The sequence below is a fragment of the Daktulosphaira vitifoliae genome, unplaced genomic scaffold, assembly GCF_025091365.1.
Source record: "Daktulosphaira vitifoliae isolate Bord-2020 unplaced genomic scaffold, ASM2509136v1 Scaffold_1, whole genome shotgun sequence".
NCBI lineage: Eukaryota > Metazoa > Arthropoda > Insecta > Hemiptera > Phylloxeridae > Daktulosphaira > Daktulosphaira vitifoliae.
In genome coordinates this window covers 28,953,245-28,972,728 of record NW_026099572.1, presented here as the reverse complement: position 1 = coordinate 28,972,728, position 19,484 = coordinate 28,953,245, and the positions used below count along the sequence as shown (strand labels likewise).

The 19,484-nt window shown below is 22.8% G+C and overlaps 1 protein-coding gene across 5 annotated transcripts; it reads right to left on the bottom strand.

Annotated features, from left to right (window-relative positions):
* Nucleotides 1-4,614: 4,614 nt before the first annotated feature.
* On the bottom strand, nucleotides 4,615-17,859 carry LOC126904240 (uncharacterized). 5 transcript variants are annotated; one of them, XM_050683104.1, is made up of 8 exons: nucleotides 17,766-17,859; nucleotides 14,162-14,303; nucleotides 13,795-14,072; nucleotides 13,186-13,248; nucleotides 11,898-11,936; nucleotides 11,601-11,660; nucleotides 10,217-10,314; nucleotides 4,615-4,742 (listed from the first exon to the last, which is right to left on the bottom strand). In XM_050683104.1, exons 1-7 carry the CDS (start codon nucleotides 17,799-17,801, stop codon nucleotides 10,225-10,227), a joined length of 708 nt encoding a protein of 235 aa, XP_050539061.1. In that variant the 5' UTR covers nucleotides 17,802-17,859; the 3' UTR covers nucleotides 4,615-4,742; nucleotides 10,217-10,224. The 5 variants fall into 5 exon arrangements, 4 of the variants coding, with proteins under 4 accessions (XP_050539061.1, XP_050539150.1, XP_050539240.1 ...); XM_050683193.1 differs by having other exon boundaries at nucleotides 13,795-14,003; XM_050683283.1 differs by lacking the exon at nucleotides 4,615-4,742 and having other exon boundaries at nucleotides 11,601-11,673.
* Nucleotides 17,860-19,484: the final 1,625 nt, after the last annotated feature.

Sequence of the window (19,484 nt, the reverse complement as noted above, 5' to 3'; positions counted from 1 at the left end):
GCGGACAAAGAGAAAAAATACGAATTTTTTGTAATTCTGTTCTGTTATTATTTTTTCGTGTCAATATTATTTACCTTGTTAGAGTTAAGTTTTTCACCCAAATTTCTACAAGTTCCAACTTATTTTTTTTTAATGTATTTTTTTATGTGCTGGTGACAATGAGTGATTCAGTTTGAAAAGTAACGATCGAACCACCTTTCTTGTACATTTATGAAAACTAATTATCACATTATAGTGTTTTTAATTTTTTTTTCTTATAAAGAGTTAACTTATGTTGTTAAAGTCTAACATAATCAAAACATTAATCTCAAAAACAGATATATATATATAATTATTTGACCAGTTTTTTTCATGAATAACAACAAAAATAATATAAAAAAAAACGCATTGAAGTTAAATAATACATATACAGAGTGTTTATTAAGTATGGAACAGGTCAATTGTTACAAACAATAGAAACCCATTTACTTTCTTAATAAACACCTTATATAAAATGAACAACAATAAAAATGATAAGAACAATTTGATAAAAATCCAAATCGTCAGTATAGTTCCAATTTCGGACCACTCACTATCTCTCCGATGATGAGTTCTAAAACCAATGATTTATAAATATAAAAGAATTCTGAATAAATTAAATAGATAAATTAACATATTGATAAATGGAAAATTTACAAATTTAATGTCAATTTTATAAGTATATATAAAAAAAAGGTTGGTCTTATCGAAAAAAAAGTTCCAGCTACCAATGGCTTATGATAAATTACAATTACAATTTTATGACTAAAATAATAATTAACTAACAAAGATGGAATAATCGAATAAAAAACTTTTTTTTTGATAAAATATACTTACATTTTTTATACATTTTTGAAATATAAAACTACTTCATAACTTTTTATAATTTATCCGTAAAAATTACAATAATAAATTATTTAATATCGATTTCATAGTAAATTTCATTATTATTAAAACTATTTATTTATATATTATACTTATAAATCATAAAACAGAATTAATGTTGCTTTTGGGCTAATTCAATAATTTGTCAAAATATTAAACACTACAGATTTGCATTGATGTGCTTTTATGATGGTGATTTAATAACAGGCAGATATCATTTACACTTATCCTAACTATGTCTCATCCACAACACAGTAGGTTTAAATATATTTTGATTTTAACGGTGAATATATGTTTTTTAACAAATTAAAAACATGTTCCTGATAATTCAGTAAATAATTACTGTATTTAGTGTAGTAAATAGCTGAGGAAGTATTGAATTACTTCGATTTTAGTATAATATAAGCTTTACAACAGTAGTAAGCAATTTTTGAACTCTTAAGCAATATAATAATTCATATAAAAAGGAAATGCAGGGTAAGCAAATTAATAATAGCGGGAAAAAGAATATAAAAGGGACACGTGAAAAGTATAGGGCGACTGGAATTTTTGACGAAGAAACGTCGAGTTACGGGTCAGGAAGTTGGACGCGAGTAACTTTGTACGATTTAATTTTGTTTTGTGTTACATTTTGATATTACCTTTTTGACTTTGTGTTTAATACCGTTTCTTAAATAAAATAGCTATTTAAAAACCTGGACTTAACGTAAATAATTTATATTCATCGTGCTCTTAAAATTGTGTGTGTGTGTGTGCGGTTAGAGTCAAGGTTGGACTGCTAGTCCTTTAGTCAATCTTAATAATTACTGTGCTAGCTGGCTAGTTTTTGGGCTTCGCCGTCCTTTAGTAGGTATAGTGAAAAGATAGTTGTGCTGGTGGCTGACAAGGAGCCACCCTTTGGTCTGCTACTTTTGAGCTAAACTGTGCTGACGGTTCCAAATACTACCTCTTCAGTAGTTCACTAATTTGAGGGATTAGAGCTGACCTGTGTATCCAACGGGGGGACCCGGGAAGAGCTTGAAACGACGAACTTGTCGTCATATATATCAAAAAACATTAATTAATTTGTGTAAAACTTTTGTGTCTACGTCGGGGCACTACCGACGTACGACATTAGTTTATCAGTATTACTCATTTATGTTAAATATTAAAAAAAAAATTACTAAGAAAACATTTTTACATGTTAATTAATTATATTTATTTTGAGGGAAGTCGAAATAATTAAATTAATAGTTGTTAGAAAAATAATTTTAGTAATAATGATTATTAGACGTTTTTTTAATTAATTTTAATGTAAAATTAAATAGATCGAAAATGAATATATCACTAATAAACTCATTTTAAATAAATTTTTAGCATTTTTTCATTAAAATTATTTCATAAGTCAGGTAAATATATATTCTGTCTCTAAAGATACAACATTTGACAACCTTATAGGATACAAATGGATGTAAACATTTTTATCATTAACACTTTCAACCTATTATATTATTTTTTATAAAACAAATATGGTTGAACACGGCTATACACTATACCCTGTATAACTATTCTGTTAACCACTACTGACCTAAAGTATAAACATTAATAATTGAAAAATATCAGCACAATGGTATCGCGATATAGTGAAATGTGGAATAGTTATTCTTATAGATAGTAATTAACAACATTATCATAATAAACGCACCGATACTAATCTATTAAATTTCACAATTTCTGTTTTTAATATTTCACTAATATATTAAATAAATGTTAAATTATTTGTTTATTTGAAATTAAGTATTTTTACTTTAACAGCCCATTTATTTTTACATGCATAGTAGGTGATCTTCTTCAAATCCTTTCTGTACTTAGATTTCTCATTGGAGTTGTTTATAAATAAATACTTATAAGTAGTGCTAATAAACTCTTATTTACGAGAAACTAAGGATATTTTTAAAAATTTTAAAGCTATTATACTCAAATAGATAAAATGAGTAAACTTTTAATGTATTGATTGTTCATTAAGAATAATCGGTGCGTTGAGAGTTGAGAAAAATTGGTGACTGACACCTAATAGAAAAATTGGTACATTTTCAGCTTCGAATTGAAGCTAAAATATATTTTATATGGTAAAAAGAAATGAATTAAAAAAGTATTTAATAATTAAAAAATCAATATGTACTATAAGAGCTAAAAACTACGCATGAAAATTTTTATTGACCCATCCACATATTTTATAAAAACTAGTTATAAAAAGAGAAAATAACTCTTTTAATATTTAAAAAAAGAAAAAATTAAATTTCAATTTGTTTTTTATTAGAGATAAATAATAAAAATATACTTTTACTATATTATAAAACTGTAAAAAATATTTAAAAGTATTGTATTTCAATGGATCAAAAGTTATTAGGTTTGTCAAAAAAATTGTGTCAAAACATATTAAACTTGTCTATATATATATATATTAGGGTTGACCAAAAAAAGTCGATCTTCGAAATTTTAATGAGTACCATTTTAACTTTATTTTATACATTAAAATAGGAATTTTCTGAAGATTTAGAATTTGTAAAATAATTTCTATTGATCGCTCAACGTGTTATTAGTATTTTAACCAAAAACAACCCAAAAAATAAAATACTGCCTCTGTTATTCAATTTTTGGTCATATAGTATGATTAGTATATCATCAAAATAGTTTGAATTTTACTATAGAATACAATTTTTTAGTTTCAAAATTTTAAGGCAAAACTTGATAGAGTGTATATCATATTTAACGTCATTATATGGTATATTTCTAGTAGGTATTTCATACAGGTTGATTGTAATTTATATACTGGGTGGCCCAGCACTCACTGACAACTTAAATAACTTTTGATCCAGTTAATATTTTTAGTTGATTTTTTTTTTTAAATAATATTTATACGTTAGGTCTATAGCTATATATCAATAATTAATTTTTTACATTTTATTAAAAATATTAATTATTTTTAAATTTTAAATAAAATGTAAAAAAAAAATCTAAGATAGCTATTTTGTAGAGTAGAATTTAAGAAAAATTTTAATAAAAATATATCTTATTAATATTCATTAGTAAATATTCTGTAGTATTTTAAAGTTTGTGAAAATTTGAATTTTCATGTATTATTTTACGGTATTAAACATTGAAATACGTATTGAGAAAAGGACAGAAGAAAACGCTATCTTTTCATGATTACTGTGTATACATATGATGATAATGTGTATACANAATATAATTTGGAGGTGTGTAACTTGTTCCATTAAAATGACTTATACTTTTGAATGAGAGTGATAAGTAATAATTGCCTTATCTAATTTCTTATCATGGTATTAATGCCAAGTTTGTAAATTTAAAAATAATTAATATTCTTAATAAAATGTAAAAAAAATAATTAGTGAGATATAGCTATAGACCTAACGTATAACTATTATTAAAAAAAAAAAATCAGCTAAAAATATTAACTGGATCAAAAGTTATTTAAGTTGTCAGTGAGTGCTGGGCCACCTTGTATATTATAAGTAAAAAAAAATAAATCATTAATCTTAAAAACTTATGCTTTTTTAAAAAAATCAAGTGTAAGCTAAAATATATGATATTATGGGAATATTAATAAATATTTAAATTAAATATCTTTTCAATGTTTTTTATTTACGTTTTCAACAATTGTAACTTTGATATATTATCGTAAATGTAAAATTATATATTGTAGTTATCTTAAAATTACCTTTTTATAAAACAAAATAGGTGTTTAATAATAATAGTAATTTATGGGCTTATTTTTACTTACAAAAGACAAAATTATTTTAAATCTCAAATACATATTTTTTTTTCAATTGATTGCCCTAGAAAAAAGAAAATTTAATTTTTATATTTTTAATAATTATTAATACTATAGTTTCTTAAGAACTAATAAATACAAAAATATTAAGACACTATGACACAATTATAATAGCTTGGCTTTTATTAAGTGTTTCAAGCTACTCTACAGTATTATATCATAAATAATTAGATCATGATTTGATATGACCGAAAATTTAATTATAAAATATTTATAATTGTTGTGAAACTAACAATTTAGGTATTCTTGAAAATATGTATAAATGAAGGTTGATCGTCAAATACTTTTCAATTATTTTTTTTTATCAAACTAAATATAATAATTAATAAAATAATACAATTTTATATTATGATAAAATTATATATATATATATATATATTAATATAATTAAAAATTAGAAACAAATCAGCAAACCTATGTAAATCACGTGTTAACTTAATTTTAATAGTAAAATTTTGAACGTTTTTAGTTTTAATTTTTAATATTATAATATTAGATAAAAAAAAAAAAATAACATATAGTTTTAATATAAACTGTAATTTAAGCAATAACATTACATTTTTTTACGTAAAATGTCTTTGTAGATCAATTTTTAGATTATATTTTGAATTACATTTGACAATTATAACTCACAAATTTCTAGTAAACTTTACATTTAGTTTAATTTTAGTGTATAATGGGAAAATCAAAGAACAAATTTCATCATAAAATGATTATGACAGAAAAAAAATATTATTGGTCAAAAGCTTCCATTAAAAGGTTCTGTTTTAGCTAATTTATTATATTTTCAAAGTGTGGCCAGAAAACTAATATCAATTCGTCAACATCTTTATACAAAGCCGTTAATACAGGTGTGATCGTAAAATGACTCATAACCCATAAATGTAAAATCGTTTCACAAATAAAATATCTTTATTAGAAGTGAATTAAGTCAAACAAAAAAAAATACTTCTGTTCAAAATAGTCATTAAATTCTGTCTTTGATATTTCAATCGCTAATTCTTTAGAAATCAACTGTTTTAACAAAGAAAGTAAATTATTTATTTCTAAACCAATCTATAGTACTAATATTTCAGAATATAGTAAAATTATAGTTAGAACTACCTAATCGACTTGAAATATAAATAATAGTAATTTTAAAAAACTTGAACTGAAAACACTACAATAATTATATAAATTAATCAAATTACATCTATATAAATAAAAGGTTTATAAAAAAAAAAAATTGAAAAGTATTTGATGATCAAGAGTCAACTATAAATATTTTCAAAACAATCATATATTTTAGCCTACACTTTATTTTTTAAAAAAAGTATATAATTTTTAGATTACTGAATAATTTTTTTTACTTATAATATACATAAAAAAACCCAGCACAGTGGGGTCATGGCATAGTGGGGACATTGCATAGTTGGGTCCAGTATAGATTTAATCTGACAGTGATTAAAATCACTATCATAAGAAACGCTTCGATGCAAATCTGTAGATAGTGTTTAATTCTAAGAAATTGGTGGATAATTACAAAAGCTACATGATCTGCTAGTTCCTTATTAATACCCTGATTAAGATAAAGTATATCGAATGAAAAAGGGATTATTAAAAAATATTATTTCTTATAAAAAAATTGTGTTGATTCATACACTTTTCAATGAGTTATAGCATTATAAAGTTAAAAATGTAACCAACCCAACCCAACATCAACTCCTATTTCCTTAATTATATCCAGATTAGTAATTCTTTTAATTATATATTATATAATTTTTATAATTAATTATTTTCAAATTATTATCGATTTTTAATATGTTAAAAGTAATCATTTTGAACCTACTTCTTTTTGTTCTTTAAAGTGAAAGTTTTAATAAAAAAAAAATGAATTTATTACCATAACTTTTAACTCAACTTGCAAGTTTGAAATAAATATTATTAAATAGAAAAAAATGAAATTGGTAGATTATTTCAAAAACAACAATAACACTTATTCCCTTAATTTTACCCCGATTTATAACTATAATATATGAATACATAATAATTACAGTAATTAAATTGAGTATGAAAGTGGTATTCAATAATATAATATTGTAATTTTTACGGAGATATTATAAAAATAAAAAGGAGTTGTATATTCATATACTTTTAATGCGTATACAAATTTAAAGGAATTTATGCAATACTTTTTAATAAAAAAATTTTGTTACTTATGAATAAATACACTAAACAAAAGGAACTTTCATCAGAAAAAAAATATACTTTTCTAAATAAACTTTTCGTGATGTTTTCAAATGTGCAATTAAACTTTTTCTATTACTTCTAAGTTTTAATATTATTACTTATTATTAAAAAATAAGTATTTACATTTAAAAAAAAAAAATTAAGAACAAATAAATTTTTATTAAATTATTACTGATTTTGATTTTTAATATGTTAAAGGTAATCATTTTGAACCTATTTTTTATTGTATTTTAAAGTGATAGTTTTAATGAAAAATACCTTCTCAGCTTCGCATCGAAGCTAGAAAATGAATTTGTTACCATAACTTATAGTTCAACTTGCAAGTTTGAAATTGACATTATTAAATTGAAAAAAATGAAATTTTTAAGATTAATATGCAATCTGGAAATTTTATAATTACTATTTACAGTACATTTATCAGAAAAATTCGATTTTTTTGCATTTTTATCGTAATAGATAACTGAAATAGAAAGAATAGTAATCATATCCTAATAACTTTTGGTGTTTAAAAAAATTCTGCAATTGAAATATTCAGAACTTNTTTTTAAAAAGATTCTGCAATTGAAATATTCAGAACTTAATTAATTTTAATAATTTACTTTAATTAAATGAACCAATCAAAACAAAGTAGTTAAAAANTGAACCAATCAAAACAAAGTAATTAAAAAGATTTACTCAATTGAGCGTATTATAAAATATAATTATTATTGTAAAAATTCATCGTTAAATTCAAGTGAAACTAAAAATCATTTTTTTTTTAAATTTATGATTTATATAGCAACATATTACAAAAAAAATTGGCATATTATAGACTGGTAGTAGCACACACAAATAGAGTTAAAAAATTAATAAATTATAAAGTAAAATTATTTACTTTTGTAGTTGAATACTTTTATCATATCAAATTTAATTCGACAATAAATAATTTAAGAATATTAAAAATTAATGATTTTAATTGTTTGTATGGACAAATCTAGTTAAGCTACTTTTTATTTGAATAAGGAATATTTTTTTGATTTTTAAGAGTAATAACTTAAACTAATCATTAACTTAAATATCATAAACTTAAATGAATCATTTGACGTATCGTTGAAAAAAGTAGGTCTAGTGAGGGTTGGCAAAATAAATCGTAGCCAGAAAAAGAACCACATAGTAAAATAATATTAACATGAATATCAATTTCTTCTCACGAGGGGAGACTATAGTGATAAGATCCTTTATATTTATTGAAATTATTGAATCTAAATGAGATAAATATCAAATGATTTGAAAATTCTATTCTAACTCAAAAAAAAAATGCAAAGTTTTAGATGCCACTGACGGATCTGAGCCTCGTACCCTAGGCGTAAAAGATCAAGGTGTTACCCATTCGGCAACTATTCGTTGCTTTTTGTCGCATGATAAAATTGGCTATTTAAGCTAATTGAAATTTAAAAATTACTTTTTCNTTGCATGATAAAATTGGCTATTTAAGCTAACTCAAATTTAAAAATTACTTTTTCGACTTTAAAAAAGTAAAAAATGTTAATAAGTATAATATCATATGTCTTATGAACTTTATTCTATGTCAATGAAATTATATAATATTCATGAAAGTCAGTTTATTCCCCTAATAAAATATTTTAAAATAAAATAAAATACAAAACCTAGAATTTTAATAAAAAATAGCATATTTTTAAATACGGTTGGGTTTTGCGCATAGAAGATAGGTCATCGGGACAAATTTTTTTTTTTCATTTAGTAGTACATAAAATAAGCTTTCATTTGATATATGTTTAAAGGACGCAGTATTTCCGGAACATTTTCAAAAGTTCAGTTGAAAAAGTTCTATTTTTTATACAATGTTTCAAAGTTTGAACCCCCCCTATATAAGGGGAAATTGTCTAATTTTAATAAAAAGTATGTCAAATGGAAGATGTACTTATAATGTATTTAGAAAAAAAAAAATTGTGCTGATACATGCATTTTTCGAAAAGTTATAGCATTTTTAAGTTGAAAATTAAAAATCGAAAATAGAAAATTTTAACACAGAAATAGTGTTTTTTTAACTACCTCAACCGTTTACATGCAGAAGATAAAGTGTCGGGACAAATTTTTTTTTTCATTTTATAGTACATAAAATAAGCTTTAATTTGATATATGATTAAAGGACGCAGTATTTCCAGAACATTTTCAAAAGTTCAGTTGAAAAAGTTAGTTTTTGTAAAAAAGTTGCAATTTTAAATCCCCCCCCATGAGCAGGTTAAGTGTTAAATTTTCAAAAAAATTATATCAAATGAAAGGAAAATATCTAAGGTTTTAGTTTAAAAAAAAATTATGTTGATTTGTTGATTTTTGAAAAAGTTATGGAAGTTTTAAGAAAAAAAAGTGAAAAAAATGACAAAATTTGTCGATTTTTAAATTTGTAATTTTTTTGGATATTTCCCCCATTTGCGGGGAACGAGGGAAAATTTTTAAATTTTTAAGGGTAATGTCTTCAACTAGATACAATTTGTGATCTTTTGACGTATTGTTAAAAGAAATCGGTCCAGTGAGAGCTGAGAAAAAGTAGNTTTTTAAATTTTTAAGGGTAATGTCTTCAACTAGATACGATTTGTGATCTTTTGACGTATTGTTGAAATAAATCGGTCCAGTTAGAGCTGAGAAAAAGTAGTGACAGACACAAAACAAAAAAAAAAAAAATAAACACATCATGGTAAAATTAATACCTTCTCAGCTTCGCATCGAAGCTAATATCAATCAAATTGTATGAAAAAAATTTTTTTTTACAATTTTAAGCTTACTTGAGACCTATTAAAAATATAATGACATTAAATATGATATCCACGCTATCATGTTTTGTCTTAAAATTTTGAAACTAAAAAAATTTTATTCTATATTAAAATTCAAACTATTTTGATGATATACTAATCATACTATATGACCAAAAATTAAATAACAGAGGCAGTATTTTATTTTTTTGGGTGTTTTTGGTCAAAATACTAAAAACACGTTGAGCGACCAATAAAAATTATTTTACAAATCTTAAATCTTCAGAAAGTTCCTATTTTAATGTATAAAATAAAGTTAAAGTGGTACTCATTAAAATTTCGAAGATCGACTTTTTTTGGTCAACCCTAATATATATATTTTTTTTATAATTAAAGTAGTATTCATTATTGTTAAAAGAAAAACTGTAATTCAATAAATTTTTGTAAAAAGATCATTATTTAATAAAATAATTAAAAGTAATATTCTTATAAGCCTCACTGAATATATTAAAAAGTTGATTTTTTGAAGCTTTTTTTAAACCACGTCAACAGCTTTTTTTCAACATTAAAATTGATATCTTGGAAAACTTCTGATTTCTAAATAAACATATAAAAATTAAATAGTAATTACATTTTCTTTTTATTAATACATTTTTTACTCAAGTAGGAATGAATGATGAGTACATTTGTTTTTATTTTATAACAACTTTTGATTTAGTTGGATGTTTTGAAAAAAAATATATTTATATCTATATTATACAGTTCTATCAACTAATTTTGTATTTATATTTTCTAGAAACTAAGGAAAATATTTAATTTTTTTAGAAAAATATTATGTGACATAAAAAACTTTACAATAGTATATATTTAAATTATTTTGTTTTTATCAATTTGATGTTTAAAAGCCATAGTTTCAATTTCTTTTAATGAAATCCCTATTTTTAATTTATTTTATGATACACACAATAAAAATACAAATAATTTTATACTTATCATTGTTTTAATTCAATAAATCGTCTAAAATTTAGTAGTTTTAAATCAATTTACTAATATTGCTTCATCATTAAGAATTACAGAAGCTTTCATTTTTCAATTTTCAATTTTGGATCATATATATTTGCTTTTATTGACTAAGGTACTATCCAATATATGAAAATTATATTTTATGTCAAGTAATCATGTCTATTAATAGTCGAAATCTTATCTCAACACAATTTTACTCTCATAAATTATTGCTCAATAGTGTCGTAAATTCTTAATCATTACTATTATAAAAAATAATTTATGCCCTATTGAAATAGATAATGATAAGTAATTACTGTAAATCCAAGTATTATAAATTTTTAATGTTATATTATCAATTAAATCAAGAAATTCCTGTTTAAGAAAATTTAATTCAAGGTTTTTATCCCTAGTTGAAAACAAAACGATTGAACTATATATTACTGTAGAGTGTTTTGACTTAAATAGCTTTTGTCTTTTAAAAATTAACAAAGGTCAATAGCTTCTAAGAAAATTATTATCCTTCATAGTATAAATTATTCTATATATTTGTTAATAAACAATAAACTAATTAAAATTGGTTATAATAGATTTTTTTAATTATTTCTTTTTTTTTCTAATAATGATTTATAAGAATCTTTCAAATAATGTCTAAAAATTTAAAAATAAAATATACAGATAGATTTGCAACGTATCGTTCAATTATTTTTTATAATAATTGGTTAAATGATAAAATTAGAAGATAGACCAATAAATCAAATAAATTGGGTCCAAATTAAAATAAATTTTAAATAAATCTCTTTCACTCTACCCTGTACTCAGTATTTCATAAAAAAAAAGTTATATCTTAAATAAATACATGACAATATTTAATTTCTTACTAATTTTTTGTCCTCATTCAGATCGATTTCATCCATTTCATCAATTTCGTCTAAATAAATCTATATCAAATTTCTAATTTAGATTTTTATTACTTATTTACAGTTGCAGTATTATTCAAATGAATAGGATTACATTATATTTAAAAGAGACCCACAGCGGTTTCAATAAACCAAAGTATTAAATAGCCTTAACTATGACATAAAATCATTTAAAAAATTGATTTTTATACCTAATTATTAATTATAGATCTTTCTTACTACTAAAAAATTATTTGAATGCGATAATTCTATACGTACTTTTTCTTTTTGAATAACACCAGATAATTTTGAACCAAACTATAAAATATAGTTACCATAATTAACAACCAATTTTTTATAATCATATTTATTATTAATTATTTATTTTATTTTTATTTTCATCGTATAAAAATAATTATAGAATCTATTTAACTTTCAAAAAATACTTCAACAAATTATATTTCTTTATCAATAAACTTGATATTTATCATGGCTCATAAAAATAATAAAAAATGCTATTCAGCTCATTTTTATGAAAAAATTGGGAATGTTATACTTAATAAATTGTTCTTTATAAATTTTATAATTCTTCTTCTTCTTTTTCCTCGCTTAAATCCCAACTACTTAGCCACCTTAAACTTCCACTCGAAACAATCTCCCACGTCAACTGTTCTCATATCACATTCAATAACATCCCTTCATCTCTTTTTTGTTCTTTTTTTACCTCTTCTTCTTTCAAAATTCATTTCTATAACTGTCTTACAGCTTCCAAATCCTCTCTTCTTATAACATGACAAAAACCATCTAAGCATTCTCATCTTTGTTACACTCATTCTCTGCTCTACTTTCTTGTCACTCGCGAAACACTATGAATCATACATCATAGCTGGTCTCATTACAGTCTTATAGAACTTACCTTTCAGTCTCATTTAACACTATATCGTCAGTGAATAACATGCACCATGTCACTTTTCCTTGTATTTCTCTAGTAATTTCATCTATTACTATAGAAAATAAGTAAGGGCTTAAAGCAGAACCTTGGTGCATTCATACTCTTACCCTAAAAACTTCTGTTTTATAATTAATGTATAAAATTGTTATCATTAAATTGCATTTTTTAAATTTATTAAATTTGTCTTTTTTTGAGAGCTTTTGATTTTAGTTAACAAAGTTATAACCTGCAGCTCTAGGGTATTCTGATAACATCTAATGTTTGCAATATTTTCAATTTAGAAAAGTAATTTTTGATTACGATAATTTTTTTGGAGAAAAAATGTTTATGTTATAAGCTTATATATTATTGTTTTAAAAATTTTTTTTTAAACATTCAGTATTACAAGATTTTAATAATAAACTAACATACTTAGTATAAAAGAAAAATGTTATTATTTTTTAATAGAGACATATAAATAATACGTTATTGAAATAGTCCAAAACTGTAAAAAATATTTACGCAAAATATTTGTCATCTAAATTTTTTATAGATGTAAAAACGTTGTGCGTAACTTTGTGAATTGAATATTCTATTTATACATTTTACTTTTTATTTGATTATTAAATAACTTACACAAGGGATTTTTCCTTCCCGAAATTGCTTGATAAGTTCATCTATAACCAAATCTTCTGATTTCTATATTATAGAAAATTAATTAATTGTCTGATATTTGTTGAAAAAAAATACATGAATGATATTTTTTTTATATAATTCACAACGATAAAATTTTTAAATCATCATAAACTAGATAATATTAAAATTATATAAATAATAGAAAGAAAAAACCACTTATATTAAAAATTATTTGACTAAAAAATGTTATTTTTTTACAGAAAAAATAACATTATCATAAGTAGAAACTAAATAAATTAACGAGATAATTTTTAAAGAAGAAAAATCTTTTTAATAACTTTTTAAAATCAAATTTTTAATAACTCAATATTTTACTATAGAAAATTATTGTTGACAAGAGTAAAGACACTCTTTATGACAAGCACCCCAACTATATCCAAAAATGTATTTTTCAAGTAAATAATGATGGATTTACATGTATATCACAAAGTAATTTGATATTTTGTGGTATTTAGAGATGATCAAAGAATAAATAGATGATAATAATTCAGAAACATATATGATAGTTTAGAATTTTATTTGTAAAAATATATTTATTTTAATTATTACCTTAGTGTTATTTTCTTTTGTTGGCACAGGTTGAACTTTTAATTTATTATCTTTTGCAAAAAGATTAATATGATATTTATCAACACATTTATCTACTTTATTTAAACAGGTATCTGCATGATCACTTAAATCTAATTTTTTTTCTAAAATTACACCACACAATTTTTTTCCTATATTTTCTTTTTCTTTTTGAAGATCAAAATGTTCATCTAATATTTTAACACAAAAATGAAGTATTAAAATATCTAATTCATGTTTTATTTCCTGTGCTGTATCATCTATTAAGAAAAGAGTAATTTTTAACATTTTGATTGGGAAACAGATTTAAAAAAAATGTTAGTATCTATTTTATTACTATTTAACTTACTATAAATAGAATTTTTGTATGGCTTATCATCCTCCAAACAGTCATAAAACATAGATACTGCATAATTTTTATTTAAATTAATTAATTCCTGTAGTTCATTGTTTGTATTGTGTAAAACACCATATTTAATAAAAATAGTTACCTAAAAAATATAAAAATACGTTATTTATATCAATATATGAGTATAGAGATTAAAATGTATACAAAATTATTCACTATGTTCAATAAGTAAAGAAACAGGTAAACTATTACAAATAATAAGATAAATTGAATCCCGTTTTTTACTTATTATACACTTTAAATAATTATAAATGTATACAATGTGAATAAAAATTGTCTTAAATCTAACTATAATCGTTAATAAGTTTTTATGGAACTTGTATTTTGTTGTTTTTTTACTTCGATACGAAGCTAAAAATGTCTTAATTTTACTAAGATGTTTATTTTTTTTGTTTTTATTTTTGTAACTGTTACCACTTTTTCTCAGCTCTCACCGAACCGATCGCTTTCAACGATACGTCAAAAAATCACACATTGTATCTAGTCAAAGACACATTACTTTTAAAAATTGAAAAAAATTTCTCTCATTCCCCGTAAATGAGGGAAATCTCAAAAAATATTACAAATTTAAAAATCGCAAATTTTCGAAATTTTATAATTTTTTTTTTTTTGCTTGAAACTGCTATAACTTTTTCAAAAATGAGCAAATCAATACTAAACTTTTCAAAATCTTCTGGAAAGTCTGACACATTTATATATATCTTAAATTAAAGCTGATTTTATATACTTTATTATGAAAGAAAAAACCCAGCACAGGGGGGTCGTGGCACAGTAGTAACGTGGCGTAGTTGGATCAAGTATTATGATATCTGACAGTGATTAAAATCACTATCATAAAAAACGCTTCGATGCAAATCTTTAGATAGTGTTTAATTTTAAAGAATTGGTGGATTATTCCAAAAGTAACATAATCTGCTAGTTCGTTATTAATATCCTGATTCAGATAAAGTATGTCGAATGAAAAAGGAACTATTAAAAAATATTATTTCTCATCAAAAAATAATGTTGATCCATACATTTTCAATAAGTTATAGCATTATAAAGTTAAAGATAAAAAAATAAAATCGTGAATTTTCACACAAAAATAGCATTCGGTAGCCAATTTCACCCTGAAGACAAATAAAGTCCGAAATTTTTTTTTCCATAGTAAAGTTCATTACATTAACTTTAATTAAAGATATATATAAAAGTGTCAGAATTTTAAAATTTAAGTTGAAAAAGCGAATTTTTTGTGAAAAAGTAGTCATTTTGAATCCCCTGCTGTAGATAGGTAAAGATATCATGCATTTATAAAAAAAAGAATTATATTGATCCATACATCTTTCAAAAAGTTATAGCATTATAAAGTTAAAAATATAAAAAAGTATTTTTTTACAAAAATTGTATTTTTTTATCAACTTTGATGTCTGTTGTTACCATGAAGATAAAATAAAGTCCGAAATTTTTTTTTCTATAATAAAGTATATTACATTATTAATTTAAAATATATATAAAAGTGTCAGACTTTCCGGATCATTTTCAAAAGTCAAGTTGAAAAAATTAATTTTTTGTGAAAAAGTTGTTATTTTAAATCCCCTCCTGTGGGCAGGAAAAGGGTCAGATATAAAAAACAAATACACCAAATGAAAGGTAATAATATCATGCATCTATATAAAAAAAATGTATATTTATTTGGTTATTTTTGAAAATGTTATAGAAATTTTAAGTAAAAAAAATTGAAAAAATTTCGAATATTAGCGATTTTTAAATTTGTAATTTTTTTTGGAGGTATCCCCCATTTATGGAAAATGAGGGATTTTTTTTTCAATTTTTGAGGTAAAACTTCGACTAGATACGATTTGTGATCTTTTGACGTATCATTGAAAGAAATCGTTTCGGTGAGAGCCGAGAAAAAGTGGTAACAGACACAAAAAACAAAAAAAACCCAGCACAGGAGGTCGCGGCACAGTGGTGACGTGGTATAGATGGATCAAGTATAATGATATCGCATCGAAGCTAAAAAAAAACACATCTTAGTAAAATAATACCTTCTCAGCTTCGCATCGAAGCTAAAAATTTCGGAATTCATTTTGTCTTCACGGTGAAAACAGACATTTAAGTTAATAAAAAAAATACAAATTTTGTAAAATAATTCTTTTTAAAATTTTTAACTTTATAATGCTATAACTTTTTGGAAAATAAACAAATCAATACAATTTTTTTTTGTAGATGCTTGATGGCTTTACCTATCATTTGATATATTTTTTATTTATCTGACCCTTTACCTGCCCACAGAAGGGGATTTAAAATGACAACTTTTTCAAAAAAATTAACTTTTTCAACTTAACTTTTGAAAGTGTTCCGGAATGTCTGACACTTTTATATATATCTTAAATTAAAGCTAATGTAATATACTTTATAATGGTAAAAAAAAATGTCGGACTTTATTTTATCTTCATGGTGAAAACAGACATTAAACTTAATAAAAAAAATACGATTTTTGTAAAAAAATTCTTTTTTATATTTTTAACTTTATAATGCTATAACTTCTCGAAAGATGTATGGATCAATATAATTCTTTTTTTTGTAGATGCATGATGTCTTTACCTATCATTTGGTATATTTTTTTTATAAATCTGACTTTTTACCTGCCTACAGGGGGGGATTCAAAATGACAACTTTTTCACAAAAAATTGACTTTTTCAACTTAAATTTTGAAAGTGTTCCGGAAAGTCTGACACTTTTATATATATCTTAAATTAAAGCTAATGTAATATACTTTATAATGGTAAAAAAAATTTCGGACTTTATTTTATCTTCAAGGTGAAAATGGCTACCAAATGCTATTATTGTGTGAAAATTCTCAATTTTATTTTTTACATATTTGAACTTTATAATGCTATAACTTATTGAAAAGTATATTGATCAATATAATTTTTTTTGGGAAATACTATTTTTTAATAATCCTTTTTTCATTCGAACCAGCAGATCATGTAGCTTTTGGAATAAAACATCAATTTTTTTAAAATTTAACACTATCTAAAGATATGCATCGAAGCGTTTTTTATGATAGTGATTTTAATCACTGTCAGATATCATTATACCTGATCCAACTATGCCACGTCACCACTGTGCCGCGACCCCCCTGTGCTGAGTTTTTAACTTTATTATGCTATTACTTTTTGAAAAATGTATGGATCAATACAATTTTTTCAGGACAAGTAGTATTTATATACATATTTTATTCGAAATACTATATCTTAATAAGGATATTAATAAGGATCTAAAGATTTGCGTCAAAGGGTTTTTTTTTTATAGTAATTTTAATTACTGTCAGATATCATTATACTTGAACCAACTATGCCACGTCACAACTGTTCGTCAACCTCCTGTGCTGGGTTGTTTTTATGTAATCATCTAGTATAAAATAGAATTGATTTTAAGAAATTAATTGATTAGCATAATAATGCGTATTTTATTATTTAGATATGTTACGTGTAAATTATATTGTAAAATTTTTCCATTATAATTTAAAATAATTTTAAAGATCATAAATAGTACTTACCAAGACGTAAATTATTGGTAAAATTTTGTTTTCCATCGTTAATTTATTTAAATCCAAATAATATAAAATTATATTACAATACTTTGTGTTTAAAAGATTGTGTAAACACGTATTTTAGCTGACAATTTAAGTCTAATTTAAATATAATATACAAATGAATAGTCAAAATAATCAAAAATAAATTAAAATTTTATCCTATTAAATTTATTTGTATCAATATATTAGTAATACTATATAAATACAGCATTTAATATTGAAAAAATATTGATATTTTTCAGTAAAATAAATTTGAAAAAAGTCATATTTAAAGTAATATTTTTTTTATTGTTTTGATGAATACTGTATTACATAATTGTAGTAAAAAAAATGGAAGCACAGTAGGTCACGGTACTGTATGGACGTGTCTAGTTGTGCAATTGTATATAATATATAACAGTAATTAAAATCACTATCACAAGAAATAATTCGATACAAATCTATAGATAATATACAATTATAAGAAATTGGTAGATAAATAGAAAAGCGACATCAACTTATATTTCATTTATTAATTTATTCCAATTTTGATTCTCTACTGTATAAGTCTATTTTAAAAGTATGTCTAGTGAAATGAAAAACATAAAGTAATTCACGAAAAAAGATATTTACATTTGAAAAATACATTTCTCAAAAACTTCGAAAATTTCGAAAATTTTAAAACTAAAATTACATGTATTTTAACCACACGTCAATCATTTGAAAAATGAAAATATGTAGTCAGTACAAATTTTTTTTTTGAACTCCTAGTATAAAACAACCTTTATTTTAATATATATTTGAAGTTTGAAGTATTTCTAAAACATTTTTAAAATATTAGTTAAATTTTTGTGCATAAATTGAAATTTGAATCCCCACCTGTCGACAGATCAAGAGTAAAATTTTTATAAAATTATTACAAAATAAAATGAATATACCAAAGATAACTATATAAAAAAAATTTTTGGTCCGTTCATTTTAAAAAAAGTTATAGCAAATTTGAGAAGAAAAAAGTCAAAATTTACCAACTTTAAAATTTAAAATTTCCCCTATTAACATAGAACGAGAGACCTTTTTTTAATTTCAAGGAAAATGTCTTCAACTTGATTCGAATTGTCATATTTTTACGTATCGTTGAATACAATTTATCTGGTGAAAGCTAAGAAAAAGTGATCCTAATCGTATAAAATACATAGTAGTAAAACACAGTAAAAATTCATATGATATTTAATATCCTCTCAGCTTCACATTGAAGATAATAATATAATTTTTTTATTAGTAAAATTAAATCTGTTAAAAAATATGAGATAAAATATAATTGTACAGTAAATTTTTCTTTTTATGTATTATTATTTTCTATTAGATTAAATGAATTAAAAGATGAAAAACTACAACAATTTTTTGAAACATTATATTTCATATTAAACTTTGTATTTTTATAAATGTTCAAATATTAAATTAAATTATTATTGAAATAATTGACAAAAATAAATTTCTTTTTTTAAAAATTACAATTCTATATAAAATTTATTATTATTATTATAATGTTCAATATTTTTTATAATATGTTTATTTACATCAATATAAGACACAGATGTCTTTATATTATACTCTTCAAACAACCTTTCTAAATAATTTATATAAAATTTGATTTTACTAACATTTTTCATTAATATTTCCCAAATAATTTTTGAATTTGCATTA